This window comes from Giraffa tippelskirchi, chromosome 1 (assembly GCF_054371585.1).
Source record: "Giraffa tippelskirchi isolate mGirTip1 chromosome 1, T2T-mGirTip1v1.2.pri, whole genome shotgun sequence".
Lineage (NCBI taxonomy): Eukaryota > Metazoa > Chordata > Mammalia > Artiodactyla > Giraffidae > Giraffa > Giraffa tippelskirchi.
Window position 1 is genome coordinate 223922894 of NC_137275.1, and position 18016 is coordinate 223940909.

At 45.3% G+C, this 18016-nt stretch overlaps 1 protein-coding gene across 32 annotated transcripts in view; it reads right to left on the reverse strand.

Annotated features, from left to right (window-relative positions):
• The window catches only part of CDK5RAP2 (CDK5 regulatory subunit associated protein 2), a 180182-nt gene that overhangs the window by 140992 nt on the left and 21174 nt on the right, over positions 1 to 18016 (reverse strand). For 23 of the 32 annotated variants that reach the window (XM_081528268.1, XM_081528203.1, XM_081528185.1 and 20 more), the window contains exons 4-5: positions 9576 to 9686; positions 5665 to 5741 (exon numbers count right to left, since the gene is read on the reverse strand). In XM_081528268.1, the coding sequence (XP_081384394.1) occupies positions 5665 to 5741; positions 9576 to 9686 (188 nt within the window). Of the gene's footprint in view, positions 1 to 2331; positions 2362 to 5664; positions 5742 to 9575; positions 9687 to 18016 lie in introns of those variants that run through there. The other 9 variants (XM_081528276.1, XM_081528247.1, XM_081528278.1 and 6 more) reach the window with 2 other exon arrangements.

Genomic DNA, 18016 nt, shown 5'->3' on the forward strand with positions numbered 1-18016 from the left:
TTTAAGGGTATATAACATTTTTCCAACCAGGAGCCACGTGATCAGACACTCACATGTACAGGCCATGTGCGTTTTTGACTGAGAACAATGGAAAGGCAAGAGGGCCATACTTGCTGTCCAAGTCTCAGACACAAGTCGCCTACAAATAAAGACTTTATTCATATCTTGTTTCCTTTTACCAACAGGCCTTCAGAAGGCCCCTCGTGTCATGATATCATTTTAATGGAATTCAATGTGAACAACTGCAAAGAAAGAACAGGGGCTTTGGGGCTGAACAGATCTGCTTCCAAATTTTGACTATTACGTCCTCAGTGCGACTCTGGGTAAATTACCTCTTACACCTCGGTTTCCTCGTTTGGAACATGAGATGATCACCTCTTAGAACTAATGTGCTAACACGCGTGCCGCTCCTCTCTGAGCTGAGTGCTGCCTGCTAGGCCGTGTCCCCGAGGACCACGGTGCTGGCCCCTGCTGAGCGGCTAAGGGAGGCCTCGCTGCCCCCTCGGTGGGTGTACGAGCTGAGAACAGATCCTCTCGAGCTGGGACTAAGGCCACCACAGCCACCTCCCGATTAATGCCGTGAGACGTCCTCAGACCCCCATTCCCCCCCAATCATTTCCTGATCAGGACTGTCTGTAATTCACAATGATTCACAGTCATTTCTATCACTCCTCAAGAGGCATCATATATGGCTGGCTGAAAGACTGCTGTTTTAAAAGCTTTCCCCTTCCGAGCCTTGAACACAGGATTTTTCCAGTCCCGAACTTCCACTGACTACCACAAACGTTCTACCCCTTCGGTTTTATAGGAACTTCTCTAGAAAATGCTCGCTCCACTACCCTATCCTCCACCCTGCACTCCCCCTTCCCCCTCAGCCAGCAAATGCAAATACAGCCCTGATCAAACGTCTGTGTTTTGCAGTCTGAATCATATACATGGTCAAGAGGCTGACTACAATTTTTAACCAGTACTGGCATTATTCAATTCGGTTGCGTTTTAGTTATACCACTAAAACGTATTCCCAATAATAAATGTTCCAACTTTTCATTTATCATCTTTGTATTTTACAGTTATGTAGCAATAAAATTTATACTCGGCAGTATGGTGCAATTTTCCCCTACTAATGGAATTATTATTTTTGTTTGTGTTTTAAAGCCACAGAGATAAAATTTACTCCCGACAATATGTCTGCTTTTGTTCTTCATGTCCCCTTATTGTAACTGAGAAATATAATAACAGAAAGCCAACAAACATATATGTTTGCTCCACAGCAAGGCGGAGCGAGCTCCAGAGGCAGCCAGCCCCGGTTCTGTTGTCAGAAGAACCGGGCAGGTCCTCCCATCCACTGAGCCTCAGTTTGCTCTTCGCTCAAACGGGAACACCGGCTGCTTCAAACAGCTGTTACAAAATCAGATGCGGTAAAGCATGTCAAGTGCCAGGCCTAGGATCTGGGCCAAAGTAGGACCTCAATAAATGTTAGTTCTTGGAAGGAAGGAGGCAAGCTCAAGAGGGAGGGGTTATATGTAAAGTTATAGCTGATTCACGCTGCCGTACAGCAGAACCCAACACAACACTGTAAAGCAATGATCTTCCAATCAAAAATACACTCTTTAAAAAAATGTTAGTTCTCTCCTTCTTTCTTTATAGAAACCTCTCTTTACGGAACCTGGGGCCAGAGATGAGACAGACAGCAAGACCGAAGGACAGAAAGGGCTTAGAGAAGTGGATCTAACCCAGCTTTCCACCCAGTACGAGAAGAAGCTTTCTGGGAGCACCACCCTCGCTATCCTTTTCAACCCTCAGCACTTCCTCTTGATTCTTTCTCTCCTAGTTATGGTTCTTTAGGAAAGGCAAGGGCTCTTCCTGTAACAGATGCTGGGCAGTTCAGGGTCAGGACAGGCACCCTCCGCAGGTGCGTGGAGAACATGGCGCAGAGCTGCGGCGGGCCATCCGCACAAAGGCCCCAGGAAGCAGGAACAGCGGAGAAGCCAAGACTCAGAAGCCAAAGACCCAGCCGCTGGCCGGGCCAGCCCAGGGCCCCTGCCCTTTCCACGGGCCCCTCCTCCCCTCAGGCAGGGGAACAGACTCTGGGCCTCACAAGGTCTACAGTCACGCTGGAGAAGAGAGAATCACACACAGGAAAATAAAGTACCTGAAACCTAGTGCTGGGCTACAGGTCAGGGGCTCGAGTCCTAATCCCAGCTCTGGTCTTTCCAAACGGCTTTGCTGTGCTCCCCCCGTCTCCAGACCTGAACTCCCCTCCTCGGCAAAAAGGAGGTTTTTCCGAGAAAGCTGCCCAGCTCCCAGGATAATGATGGAAGGTAAATGAACCTGAAAGCATCTTGTCAACTGTGCAGCGCCACACACGTGGGGTCATCACTATAGCCAGCGGAGTCTGCGATGAGGCTGCGGTCTGGCCCGCAGGCAGCCATGGAGCTCAGCCTGAGCCTCTATGGCAGGGAGGCGACAGGAGAGTCATCGGGGCCAGGAGTGAACCGGAAGCAGAGGAGTTCCGCCAGGGCAAAGCCAGAGCGCCAGGAGCAGGACATGTTTAGTATCTGTGCGCCATCCGGGATGAGGCCTGATGGAGAGAAAGCTGGAGCAGTGGACTCACTGTGAATACCCTTAAGGAGAAACTCTGCCCTGGGAGGCTTCCTTGACGTCGTCCTGCCCACCCCTTACCCAGCCCTGTGGACTCCGCTTCCCCAACGTCCACCCAATCCCCGCCAAGAGCTCATCACGAATCTCTCCCCTCGACTACTGGACTCACCTCCTAACTCGCCTCCCTGCCTCCACCCCGGCTCCCCGCACAGAACATTCCCCACTCAGCCTCCAGAGTGATCTTTAAAAAAAAAAAAAAAAACAAAGCCCTGATTGTGTCAGTGGCTTAAAACTCATGACTGTTTTCCATGGGATCTCAGGATAAAGACCAAAATCTCTAGCGTGGCCTCAAGACCCTGCAAGACGAGAAGGAGCCCCCTAGGCATGTGGGACCACCCAAGACCTGCGCACTCCCTCTCCTTCAAGACTCTCCACTCTTTCCCCTGGTTAAGGCCTACCCACCCCCAGATCTCATCGCAAACGCTACCTTCCCTGCCACAGACCTCTAGTTACAGACCCAGTGCCGCTGCGCTCACTCTCACAGCACCCTTTCTTCTTCTCTGAGCTCTTTCCCCAAACTGTATTCACAGACCTGTATTTCCAAGTATCCGATCCCCATCACCGCTCCCAGAATGCAAGCCCCACCTGTCTGTCTGGATCACCACTCTGTTCTCAGGAACCTAGGCCAGTACCGCACATAACAACTGCTTGAGAAATATTTTCTGAATAAATTAATTAAGCGGATCAGATCAAGAAAGGGCCCCAAACTCCAGTCTAGGCACTTGGGGAATCTATGCGTACAAACGTGGGCACCAGCCATGGAACGCTCAGCCCGGTGCGCTGGTATCGAGGCGGGCACGTCACCTTTGTGAGTCTGCATCTCCGTGTACACACGCCTGGCTAGAAACAAGTCCTGGCCAAGATCCACAGCAGGCAGGGCGCTGAGTATGCAACAGACCGAGTTCTACTACTGGTTTCCAGGCTTGGTAAAGTCGATTTGACTTCCTGCCCAGAGAACGATGTTGTTTCCAAACAGGGACAAAAGCAATCAACAAAAACAGTGTATTAAGGGAATTCCCTGGCAGCCCAGTGGTTAGGACTCGGTACTTTCACTGCTGTGGGCCCGGGTTCCATGAGAAACCAAGACCCCGCAAGCCACACGGCACAGAGAAAAGGAAAAAAACCAACAAAAAAACCAACGGGTTAGTCTAGTTTGTTCATTCACTCATCACTCATTCACTGAGAAGATACCACGTGTGCGAGGTCAGCGTAACCCTGAGAAGCCTGGACCGCGGGCCCCTAGTCTCCTCCGAGTCCACAGCCGTCCATGCTGCCTGCTGGCTGGGAGACGGTAATAGGGACCGTGAACCCGGCCCAGTGCAGCGCAGCTGTGGGCGTGTTTCAGTCGCTCAGTCATGTCCAACTCTTCGTGACCCCGTGGACAGCAGGACCCTCTGTCCATGGGATTTCCCAGACAAGAATACTGGATTGGGTTGCCATTTCCTTTTCCAGAGGATCTTCCCAACGCGGGGATCGAACCTGCATCTCCTGCCTTGCAGGCAGATTCTTTACCACTGAGCCACTGGGGAAGGCCTCACAGGGCCGCCGTGCCCCAGGCCGCAGACTCCACACCCAAGACCGCCACAGAGCTCCGCCGCCAGGACCGCCAAAGCGTGACCACACGAACTTCCAGCCGGGCCCTCGGTGGGTCAGCTCCAGGGAGTCTTCATCATCTCTCAAGTGAAACTCAGCGCACTGTCGTGTCGCCCTCGTGCTCATAAATGCCCTGTCATTGCACCCCCATCACACCCTATGTACATGCTCACCCATTGTCCATGCGCTCCTGAGTAAGGGAAAGTCTCTTTTCAAATCCTCAGCACATTCACTTAAGAAATGTTTATGAACGAATGAATAACCAATTGAGACAGACTCTTCTCTGAACTGTGATTGGTGTTCAATAAATATTTAAATTAATTGATTGATTGATTGATTAAAATAATAGTCTTCGATTTGTTTAACGCAGTAATGAAGTGAAAGTGAAGTCGCTCAGTCGTGTCTGACTCTTTGCAACCCCATGGACTGTAGCCTACCAGGTTCCTCCATCCACGGGACTTTCCAGGCAAGAGTACTGGAGTGGGTTACTATTTCCTTCTCCAGGGGACCTTTCTAACCCTGGGATTGAAGCCAGGTCTCCCGCATTGCGGGCAGACGCTTTACCGTCGAAGCCACCAGGGAAGCCCTAATGCAGGAGAGCCCTTCCTTTAAGGAAATACTACAAGGGAGCCTAGTACAGAAAACACAGACAAAAATGAGTTGCTCTGGTTGAAGCCCCACGCTCTGCCCCTGTGCCTCACCCAGTTCGGGGGTCCCTCTAAGACTCCAAGGCCCAAGGCCTTTCACAGCAATGAAAACGAGCGAGCTGCGGCGGTAACCGACAATACAGCTAGACCGTACAGACACCTCCCTAAGGAAAGAGGCCAGACACAAAAGCGCGGTGCATAGCAGATGACTGCTTCTCTCTAAGTCCAAAAACAGGCAGAACTGAGCAACGCGGGTGCCAGTGGTGAGCACAGAGGTGATCACTGTGAAGGAGTGTGAGTTCCGGGAGCAGGAAGGAAACGGCCGGGGGCTGATGACCTTTTGGTCTGTGGTCTGGACAGTGGCCCCACAGTCGTGCTTGCTCCGTGAAAAGCATCACGCTGTACACTTACCATTGGCGCATTTTCCTATGCTATATTTTTATAATATACTTATAGGAAATGGTTAGATAGATGAGATACTTAGCATCACCGACTCAATGGACTTGAGTTTGAGCAAACTCTGGGAGATGGTGAAGGACAGGGAAGCCCAGCATGCTGCAGTCCATGCATGGGGTTGCAGAGAGTCGGACACGACTTGGCAGACTGCACAACAATAACATTTTAAAAATTTGTTGAAAAATAATTAAATAAAAATGAAAACCTCCTCAGGGGTACTGAGAGCCACTGGCTTAACACAAGGCTCTGTCCTACTAGCGCAAGCAGCCAGCACCACCAAGCCCAGGCAAGGAGGACAGGTACTCACGAGGCTTTGATGAGCAGCCGCTCCCTCTCCTGCAGCTCCCGCTTCAGACTCTCTACTTCCACCTTGAGCTCGATGTTCTTCGGGACAAGATCAGGAGAGAAAAGAAACCGTGTGAAACACAGGACATCCAAATGCCTTTAGTGGGGAGCCCGCCGTCAGCATGAACTGGCTCCGTGATGCTCGTAATGGGCAGATGTTAGATTCAAACCCTCATTAGCCTCGGGGCACAGGGAAAAGGGGATTATTAAACACCGGTGGGCTCCAAAGAAAGCCCTGGATTTCTCAAGGCTTGGAACAATTATGTAAATTTTCCAAGCATCTAACAGCCAGAGCACTCAAACACTGAGGCATAAATGTCATACAAGTGAGGCTGATTTAAAAATTGTTTGCCCTCCGCCAAGCAAATTTACAAGCAATTCTGCAGTTTGTTTTTCCCATTCCAAGGCAATTACTTCTGCTTGTTTACAATCATGCATGTGGAGGTTGGAGCAGTGGGAACGTGTTGCAGCTTCAAAAAAATATGTGGATGGGAAGCCACATCACTGCCTGTCCATTTCACTGTGAGATTTCAGGGTACCCCCTTCCCAAACAGCCAAGACTACACGGGGCCTGCTGCCTAGAGGGGACGCCACAGGGCTCTCCAGCCATCTTCCTCTTAACTGACTGAAACAAAAGGAGACACACAGGGCCTTGAGCTTGTAACTCCTGTGACAACCCAAAGGCAGGGTCTTGGCACATGGACCACAACACGAGGCTGTGGGGCAGAGACGGGCTTTGAGAACCAGTTCACCAGTGTCCTCAGATGGATTAGATGCGTTCACCAAGCACAGACGCGGGTCCAAGTGTGCGGTCTGCGGAGGGCTGCTGTGAATCCAAGACTTCTCTAATCCCGCACCTGCTTTATTCTAATGATGCACACCGACCTGACATTCTATTCCCTAACACATGCACATCATTGTAAATAAAACTAACATTTCCAGTACAGTTTACAGTCTCGGAGGACATGCCTGCCTCCTCTCAGCCAAGCAGCCCCAAAGGGAGGAGCACCCCAACTGAGAAGGCAGCCGGAACGGAGAGGCCACGGCCTCGGGACGGACGGCTGGCGGTCGCTCAGTCGTGTCTGACTTCTGGCAACCCCGTGAACTGCAGCATGCCAGGCCTCCCTGTCCTTCACTGCGTCCCAGAGTTTGCTCAAACTCATGTCCATTGAGTCAACGATGCCAGACCTGGCTTCAAAGTCCGTCTCCACTCTTTACTAGGCAGAAACCACGGTGAGTCAGCGGATGCGCGTCCATGCGTTCCTTCACATGATAGACACACACCAACCCCTGTGACAGGCTGAGCGCCGGCTAAGCATTGAGGCCACGGTGGTAGGCAAGGCAGACACAGCCCCTGCCTTCCTGCTCACATCCAACACGAAAGCAGAAATGGGAGCCTGTAGTTGACCTTAGAAACACAAGCCCAAGGGACTTCCCTGATGGTCCAGAGGCTAAGAGTCCTCACTCCCAAGGCAGGGGCCCAGGTTCAATCCCTATTCAGGGAACCAGAGCCTGCAAGCTACAATGAAAGATCTTGGATGCTGCAACTAAAAGACCCCACGTGCGGCAAGACGCAGACAAATAAATCAATATTAAAGGAAAAAAAAAGAGTTCTCATCACAAAGGAGAAAAAAAATTCTTAAAAAAGAAAAGGAAGAAACAGTCCTTATGGCTCTCTCAGCTCCCTCAGGGGGTCACACGGCAAACACGAGGCCCAGCTGCGCTGGTGGATTCGAGGACTGGATGAGCTAACACACGAGACGAGGCGAGGAGACAGGGCTCAGGCCGCGCGGTTTCCTTCACTGCCCAACAACCAAGACTAAGGAAGTCATCTCTGCAGAACTTTTCCTAGAAAAAATTCATCTCTGCATAAAGGACGCTGAGTGATAGCATAGTGTCCCCAGCTGTGGTTTTGGGAAAACCATAGAAACCCCTTCAAAGAGAAGACTCCCCTTCCAGCTCTCCAAAGGGCAGAGAGCTTCTACATAACAGGTGATATCATATGTTCTAAGTGGTTTGCTTTCTGATGAACCAATTGGCAGCCCCAGACCAGCGAATTTAAAAGACTACACAGCTAACATGTCCGCACGATTATTTTTTGCAAGCCTAATACTTCAAGCTATAAACTTATATACATGGTGATCGTATTTTCTAAACCAAAAATCAAGACACCATATAAGTATCAAATGGAATATCATTATAAAAAGAGAATGAAGAAGCTCTTAAACCACCATTAGGGAAAGATATGCAAGATATTGTTAATATCAAAGCAGAACATGTTCACGTTTATGTAAAAAGGGCGTTGATACATAATATACCCACACACAACGGCTGCCTGCATACACATAAAATTTCTCTGCCTGAAGAATTAACCATATTGATTAGATCTAGGGAACCAGGAGACAAGGATGGAAGAAAGTCTTTCCAGTGTAGACCTTCTACACTTTCTGATTCTGAACCATGTACACCTATCCAAAAAATTAAAATTTAAATAAAAGTACAATCAAATCAAGCCATCTAGCCAAGCAACGGAAAAAGAAGAGCTGAAACCACATAGTACAGAGAGGCAGGCAGCCCCAGGTTCAGAACCCGTCTCACGGAGAGCTATACCACATCAAGCACGTTCCTGATCTTTCCTGAGCTTCGGTTTCCTCTCCTGCAAGATAAGGATCATTTCCATGGTACAAGACTGTCTTGAGAATTAAAATAAGATGAGGAATGTACAAACGCTCAGGACAGGTGCCTGAGCAAGAGGAAACAGTTCACTTGTTTTTGATTTCCCAACACCCATATTTGTCCTGAGGTACATGACAATCATACATAAGTAGGAAATATTTTAGGTGACAGGCTTTTAAAATTTTGATTGCATCACCACTTCTTTCCCAAAAGGAGGAGATCCTCATTGTCTTTCTCTCCCACAATAAAGGGGAAAAAAAAATTGGGTCTTGAGGGACAAGGGAGCTTTTTAATTCTTGAAAAGGCTCAGAAGTGCAATACAATCAGCCTTCAAGACAAGCCCACTGAAGGCCACCCGGTAAAACTCAACGAGGGTTCGTTTTCCTCCTTCAAAAGTTTCCACGGGTGCAAACTCCAGAAGAGGGAAAAAGAATGGAAAAAGTCTCAGGCCAAGGGCTAATCTCCTAGAGAAAGTCAAGAAAGGGGCACTAAAATATTGTTTGTACTCCTGCCTTTTCAAGAGAGCCAAGTTCTTTTTTCAACTCCCAGAACCACGGTTTGTTTTCAGGCAGAGGCCTCTAGGTCAAGACTTGAGATAGGAATACTTTTTTTCTGACAGTAATAAGCAAGCACGCGAGGAATACAGAACAGTCGTAGCACAGAAAACAGTGACAACTCTAACTTTGGGCTGCCAGTGGAAGCCTCCGTAAGACAATGATGATCACTGTCAAGGCCTGACTGTGTGCTGAGGCTTTTCATCCATCAACTCATTTTAATCCACACAAATAACCCCAGGACGGAGGGATTATCACTTAATTCTGGAAGCAAGCCCAGACAGCTGAAGGGACTTGCCTACAGATACACAAGCTAGTGAGTAACAACGGGATTCAATTCCAAAGACTTGCCACCGTTTCACTCTTTGTCTCAATTATAAATAGTGAGAAAACGGCAACTGAGATATGGTAAGTCAGAATTCCATTTTAAGAAGACAGAGACTCCCTTAAAATTAATCTTGTATCTCTTTGCTTAGTATTAAGGTCATTCTATTATCTTCACGCTCCCTGTAATCAATTCAAATGAAAGGAAAGCAGCGCTATCTATTCGTCCCAACTCTGAGAACAAACATTAATCGAATTTCTGCTTCGAAGGACCGTGAGAAAAGGCACCAGGGGCGGCAGCGCCGGGAGGGGCACTCACGGTTTTGTAGACGTGTTCGGCGGGGCCGTCGCACTCCCGCTGCATTCTGTCCTCGAGGAAATAGATACGGAGCTTTAGGTTAAAGTTTTCTTTCTTCAGGTCAGTGATTTGCTAGAAAATAAGCACAGATGGGTTATCGAAAGTAAGGTCTGAAGGACAAGACCTGCGTGATCGCCCGTAGCTTCCAAGGCTGCAAAGGGCGTAAGAGCTCACCTTTGCTACAACTGCACACACCCAGGATTAAGAGCCAAATTCAGGACAATCTGAGCACTGAAACGAACGATGACTGAGTGGAGAGGCAGAATTCATCACTCCATACTGAAGAAGTTAGTAGAGAAAGACAAGGAAAGGAAGAAGGGAAGCTCTTCTTTACCAAAGAAATCAAGTTAACAGATGTAGAGAGTAGCAGGAAGAGAAAGTCACAATTTTACAACTGCTACAGTCGACTAACGCACACATGCATGGTAATAAATGACTCGGGCAGAGATCACATAAACGCATTAGGTGAAAGAGCACCGGAGGGCCTGGTACTCCCACCATCTCAAGAGGATCACCCCACAGACGGCTTATCATTTACAAAAGGAAAAAATACCGTCACAATTTAGAAGCCGAGTAGACATCACCCTAATCAACAGAACGTATTATTACCACCCCTGGTGGAACAAACTGACATGCTGTGCCTCTGAACTAAATCCCTGAAAGGAAGCAATTTCATTTAAAAATGCTAAAATACCTATAATCTTCTCTCTTTTTTTTGGCAACTTAACGGCTGGTAAGATCTTAGTTCCCCAACCAGGGACTGAACCTGGACCCTGGCAGTGGAAGCAGCAAGTCCTAACCACGGGACTGCCAAGGAATTCCCAAAGAATTCCCAAAATACCTACAACCTTTAACCAGCAACTAATCAAGAGTTGTCGGACTTCCCGGTGGCGCAGTGGATAAAAATCCGCCTGCCAATGCAGGGAACACGGGCTCAATCCCTGGTCCAAGAAGCTTCCAGCCACCAGGGGGCAACTAAGCCCGCGTGCCACCCCTGCCGATCCTGCCTGGGGCAGCGGCTGAAGCGTGAACCCAGGGCCTGTGCCCCGCGACGGGCGAAGCCACAGCAGGGTGGAGCCCTCGCACCTCCACAAAGAGCAGCCCCTGTTCGCAGCAAGGAAGACCCAGGGCAGCAGAAATAACCACAAATGAATGCAACTGCTTATAAAACGTTTAACCAAGAGTCGTCAATCAAATCCAAATTGAAGGGCGCTCTACAAACAACAGACTCGGACTCTTCAGAAATCTTAATGACAATCTCAAGACAAAAATGGCTGGGGGACTCCTCTAAATGAATGGAAGTAATAGAGGCCTGACTACGAAGTACAATAAAATCATACAGTGAATCCTGAAATCTTTTTAAGCTATATGGAGACAGCTGGGGGACTCTGAATAACAACTTTCTACCACACAATAGTATTATGAGTTTGTAAGAGAATGTCCTAAGCAAGAGAGTCATGCTGAAGTTCTCAAGGGTGCTGTCATAATATCTGCAATTAGCACTCTAATGAGGGGGGAGGGAGGGGAAAAGAGATAAAGTAGATATAACAAATTTAAAAGAACTGAAATCAAACTGTATTTCCTGACCATAATGGACATAAACTTAGAAATCAATAACAGAAAGAAAACTGGGAAATTCCCAAGTACTTAGAAATTAAATAGTACATCTCTAAACAATCTATAGGTAAAAGAGGAAATCAAAAGACATTTTGAATAAATGAAAATGAAAATAAATCAAAATTTGTTGGATGCAGTTTGAATAATATTTAGAGGGAAACTTATACTATTAAATGCTTTAGAAAACAAAAAATACATATACACTTTGTATGTGATGGCTCAGTTGATAAAGAATCCACCTGCACTGCAGTGACCCCGGTTCGATTCCCAGGTCAGGAAGATCCACTGGAGAAGGGATGGGCTCCCCACTCCAGTATTCTTGGGCTTCCCTTGTGGCTCAGCTGGTAAAGAATCTGCCTGCAATGCCGAAGACCTGGGTTCGATCCATGGATTGGGATGATCTCCTGGAGAAGGGAAAGGCTACCCACTCCAGTATTCTGGTCTGGAGAATTCCACGGACTGTATAGCCCATGGGGTCGCAAAGAGTCGGACACGACTGAGCGACTTTCGCTCACAAGGACCTACTGCACAGCACAGGGAACTCTACTCAGCACTCCGTACTGGATCTAAGTGATTCTTTCCCCATATGGACTCACTATATGCATTCTATATGTATATGTATGTGATTCACTTTGCTGTATAGTGGAAACTAACACGACATTGTAAATCAACTCTAGTCCAATAAAAATAATTGTTTTTAAAAAAGAATATTTCAAATCAATAATCTAAGCTTCTATTTTAAGAAACCATGAAAAGAGCAAAATAAACCCAAAGCAAAAAGAATGAAGAATATAATAAACATAAGAGCAGAAATCAGTGAAAAGGAAAAGAGAAAAACAACAACGAAAAATCACTTTTAAAAGATGGCTCTTTCAAGTGATTAATGAAACTAATATACCTCTAGTCAAACCGGTAAAAAAACTAAAAAGAGAGAGAGAAGACATAACTTACCCACATCAAGAATGAAAGAGGAATTATTACAGATCCCATAGTTATTAAAAAGATAATATGAGAATAATGGATACAAATCTATACATGTAAATTGGAGAGCTTAGATGAAATCACACAATTCCTTCAAAGCTACAAATTATCAAAATTCACCAAAGAAGAAATTAAGAGAAACTGAACACTCCTACCCTGATCTGGGAAGGGTGGGGGGCGGGAGGAGAAGGGGACGACAGAGGATGAGATGGCTGGATGGCATCACCCACTTGATGGATGGGGGTTTGGGCCGACTCCGGGAGTTGGTGATGGACAGGGAGGCCTGGCATGCTGTGATTCATGCGGTCGCAAAGAGTCAGACAGGTCTGAGTGACTGAACTGAACTGAACTGAACACTCCTATAGCTATTTAAAAGCTTAAATTTGTAATTAAAACCTTCCAAGAAAGAAAATTCCAGTATGATTTCAGTAGCAATTTCTACCAAATATTTAAATCTCTACAAATTTTATACAATCTCTTCCAGAAAAGAGAAAATGAGAGAATTTTCCCACTTCATTTTAGGAGGGCAGCATTACCCTCATAAAACCACACAAAAATATTATAAGAAAACTACAGACTAAATCATAGACTCAAAATCCTCAATTAAATTTTGAAAAATGCAGTTCAGTTCAGTTGTTCAGTCGTGTCTGTTTGTGATCCCGTGGACTGCGGCACGCCAGGCTTCCCAGTCCGTCACAAACTCCCAGAGCTTGCTCAAACTCATGTCCATTGAGTCGGTGACGCCATCCAACCATCTCATCCTCTGTCGTCCTCTTCTCCTCTTGTCTTCAATCTTTCCCAGCATCAGAGTCTTTTCAAATGAGTCAGTTCTTCGCATCAGATGGCCAAAGTACTGGAGCTTCAGCTTCAGCATCAGTCCTTTCAATGAATATTCAGGACTGATCTCCTTTAGGATGGACTGGTTGGATCTCCTTGCAGTCCAAGGGACTCTCAAGAGTCTCCTCCAACACCACAGTTCAGAAGCATCAATTCTTCGGTGCTCAGCTTTCTTTATAGTCCAACTCTCACATCCATACATGACCACTGGAAAAACCATAGCTTGGACTATACAGACTTTTGTCAGTAAACTAATGTCTCAGCTTTTTAATATGCTGTCTAGGTCTGTCACAGCTTTTCTTCCAAGGACGAAGCATCTTTTAATTTCATGGCTGCAGTGATTTTGGAGCCCAAGAAAATAAAGTCTGTTACTGTTTCCATCACTTCCTCATCTATTTGCCATGAAGTGATGGGACTGGATGCCATGATCTTTGTTTTCTGAATGCTGAGTTATAAGCCAGCTTTTTCACTGTCCTCTTTCACTTTCATCAAGAGGCTCTTTAGTTCTTCTTTGCTTTCTGCCATAAGGGTGGTGTCATCTGCATAACTGAGGTTACTGATATTTCTCCCAGCAATCTTGATTCCAGCTTGTGCTTCCTCCAGCCCAGCATTTCGCATGATGTACTCTGCATATAAGTTAAATAAGCAGGGTGACAATATACAGCCTTGACGTACTTCTTTCCCAATTTGGAACGAGTCTGTTGTTCCATGTCCGGTTCTAACTGTTGCTTCTTGACCTGCATACAGATTTCTCAGGAGGCAGGTCAGGTGGTCTGGCATTCCCATCTCTTGAAGAATTTTCCACAGTTTGTTGTGATCCACACAGTCAAAGGCTTTAGTGTAGTCAATGAAGCAGAAGTTGATGTTTTTCTGGAATTCTCTTGCTTTTTCTATGATCAAATGGATGTTGGCAATTTGATCTCTGGTTCCTCTGCCTTTTTGAAATCCAGCTTGCACATCTGGAAGTTCACATACTGTTGAAGCCTAACTTGGAGAATTTTGAGCATTACTTTGTGAGCATGTGAGATGAGTGCAATTGTGCGGTAGTTGGAACATTCTTTGGTATTGCCTTTCTTTGGAAAATTGGAAACATATTAACACATCATGAGTGGGATTTATCCCAGGAATCTAAGGCTACTTCAATATTCCAAAGTCAATCCATGTAATCCACCAAACTAAAAGACCAAAGAAGAAAAAAACACATATGATCATAACAAAATGTACAGAAAAAGCATTAGACACTCAACAACCATTCAAGGTAAAAATTCAGCAAACTAGGAATTCAAGGAAACATCCTTTATCTGCTAAAGGACATATACAAAAAAAAAAATCACACATCTACAAAAAACATATTTACTAAAGATGAAGAACAAAATGCTATTCCCCTAACATCGAGAATAAAGAAAGGATATTATGATTCCTATTCAAAATGTATCTGAAGTTCCAGACAGTGTGACAAAACAAGGGAAAAAAATAAAAAGGCATCCAAGAGTACTGGAGTGGGTTGCCACTGCCTTCTCCCCAGACTGGAGAGGAAGAAGAAAAACCACCCTTATGTGCAGACAACATGACCATATATACAAAAAATTCCAAGGACTCTACCAAAAAAAGCTCCCAGAATTCATTAAGTGAGTTTAGCAAAGTCAGCATGCAGGTATCAATCATATTTCAATATACTAGCAACAAACAATGGAAAACTGAAAAATTTTTAAATACCATTTACAATATCTCCAAAAAGGAAAATTTGTAAGAACAAATCTAGTAAGACATTACTTATGTCTGACAAAATGAAGAACCTAAATAAGTGAGGAGACTTACCAAATTCATGAATTGGAAACCCTTCTTTTAAATCAATAAATTGAGCTTCATCAAAATTTTAAAAGTTTGCTTTGGAAAAACACAGTGCTGAGAAAATGCAAAGACAAGCTACACCGAGAGAAAACATTTGCGAATCACAAATCCAACAGAGGAACTGTGTCTAGAATACATAAATATCTCTCACAATGTAATTGCTAGGAAGCAACTCAATTTAAAAAAACAAAAAAAACAGGCAAAAGATTTGAAAAAACATTTCACAGGAGAAGATACACAGATGACAAATAAGCACAAGAAAAGATTTTTAAACATCTTCAGCCATTAGGAAAAAGTGAACTGAAACTATAATGAGATGCCACTGCACATCTGTTAGAACGGCCAAAAAAAAATTGTGCAACTGATAATAGCAAAAGCCGATGAAGATGTGGAACAAATGGAACTCTCACACTCTGCTGATGGGAGTGCAGAATGGTGCAATCACTCCGAATAACCGTTCGGCAGTTTCTTACCAAAAAAAACCCTACATTTACCATATGACTCAGCGACTCCAGTCCTAGGTATTTACCCCAGAGAAGTGAAACCCTATGCCCACACACACACACACACACACAAACCTACACAGGAACGTGTGCTGCAGCTTTACGAATAATCACCAAAACATGGAGAGCGCTCAAACGCTCTTCAAAGGGTGAATGAATCAAGTGCAGAGCCCAACGGTGGGAAACACTCACCTACTGTGGCGCAGACAACGTGAATGAATTCCAGAGACATGACGGTAAGGGAAAGAAGGCACCCTCAAAAGATACAAGCTGTATGATTCCATGTATCTGGAATCTGGAAAAAGCAAAATTACAGGGACTGGGAATAGAGGGACAGCTGCCAGAGGTCTGGGTGAAGAGTCTGACCACAAAAAGGGAACACTCGGGAATTTTTGGCATTTTGGAACATTCTGATTGTGACTGACAGTCACATGAGCCTACAACTATATACACATATACCAAAAAAAAAAAAACAAAGAAATATATTTCTTGATTATGACAAAAGTTACAAGGGAGCAATTCAATATGTCAAAACTCAGCCAACACTTAAAATTGCAGGGTTTTATTTTATGCAAAAGGAGAAGGGGGTGGCAGAGGATGAGATGGTTAGACAGCATTACCAATTCAATGGACATGAATCTGAGCAAACTCCAGAGGAGCCTGGCGTGCTGCAGCCCCTGGGGTTGCAAAGAGTCGGACACAACTTAAAGACAGAACGACAACAAAAATAAAATATAGTAAAATATTAATGGCTGTACTTGAATGTTACTACATCACCATAAATATACATTCATTGGGGCTTTTCTTCAACATTTTAAAAAATAATTGGTAATAGCACATAATACTCCTTTTAATAAATTTTTGAGTACTTTTATGACTGATAAAAGAAAATGATAAGCATACTCTACATTAAGTACATTTCAAATTTTCCACCCCTGGCCCCTTGTTAACACTTAAAGTTTCAATTTTGTGGCTAAGAAGGACAGAGCAACAAGCAATTGATAGGTTCATTAAAGCCTCCCTTTTAAATGTTTTAAGGCAACAGCACATAAAACATTCATTCAAACAAAAAGTCTACCCCGCCAGATGCTTCCTATAAAGAGAAACCTTATTCCATTACTCGGCTACCAATAAATTATTTATGGAGGTTGCTGAGAATGCCCACATTGTGCATGCTGCTAAAATTCTTAGCAACACTTGAAAGAATATTTGTTCTATTTATAGGTGAAGAACTTTTTTTTTAATGAGAAAAGGTAAATAAGCCTTCAGAAGGTCACTGCAAACGCCAGCCAAGCCCCATGAATAAAATGAAATACAGGCACCAACTTTTCTGCAACAATGCCAGTCTCGTTCTCTGCTTAATGCCCGTGCCTTTATCAAGCTTTCTCTGACGACCCCACCAAGCTGGACTGGGGTCCTTCTAAATGTTTCCACACACACTTTAATTTCTTTATCACAGCAACCTATCACACTGCAGTCTACCAGCTGGATGATTTGCCTTTCTACCCAATCCGTCCCTAAGAGATGGGGAACCATATCCTCATTTGTATTTTAGTCTAAAACACAAAGAGATAGTCATTAATATACAGTAACAATGGAGTAGTCAGATGGCTGGACATATTTACAAATTTCTTGAAGGCTATGTGATGCAAGGAGAGACCCACAGGCTTCAGAGTCAGACAGACATTGCTTTTTACTATCACTTTTTTAAGAATTTTTAAAAATGTGGACCATTTTTAAAGTCTTTTATTGATTTTGTTCTGTTTTTCAGTTTTGGCCCCAGGGCATGGGGGATCTTAACTCCCCCAACAGGGATCAAACCCACAACCCCTGCAGTGAAAAGCGAAGTTTTTACCACTGGACTATGGAGGAAGTTCCTTCATCACTCTTAGAATAAAACTTCCTGGGCTTCCCTGGTGGCTCAATGGTAAAGAATCCACCTGCAATGCAAGAGACGCAGGTTTGATCCCTGGGTCAGAAAGACCTTCTGGAGAAGAAAACGGCAACCCATTCCAGTATTCTTGCCTGGAAAATTCCATGGGCAGAGAAGCCTGGCAGGTTACAGTCCACAAGGCTGCCAAAATGAAAATAAAAAAAGCTTGGTGCCATGGCCACAGATTTGTGTGATCTGGCTCTATGCTCAGCCATAAAGCGCCCTATCTATCCCTTGCTGGCAATGCTCCACCCTCCCTGGTCCTCACATAAGCTGGGCCTTGTCTGCATGCACAGCTCTTCCTGCAGCCCTTGCCGGGGAGGTTCAATCTCAGGCTTTCCATCTCAGCTTAAATGTCACAGCCTCCAAAAGGCCCTTCCTAACTACTGGCTCCAAAGAGGGCCATCTCCACTCCCTCCACCAAGTCACTCTCTCATGCAGAGCTCCTATTTTCTTATCAGAAGTTGTCAGAACCTGCATTCATCTTCGATCCTTACACATGTAGTGTTTGCTATCACGCCTGTTATATGAATATCATCCGCTTGTGGAGGGCAGGGACCGTTGCAATCGATCTACTCATGGCTGTTTCCCCTGAGATTTTTAGCACAGCATCTGGGACACGGCGACACTCAATCAACATGTGTTGAATGAATGAATATAGCCGGTCCAGGCTACCTTAC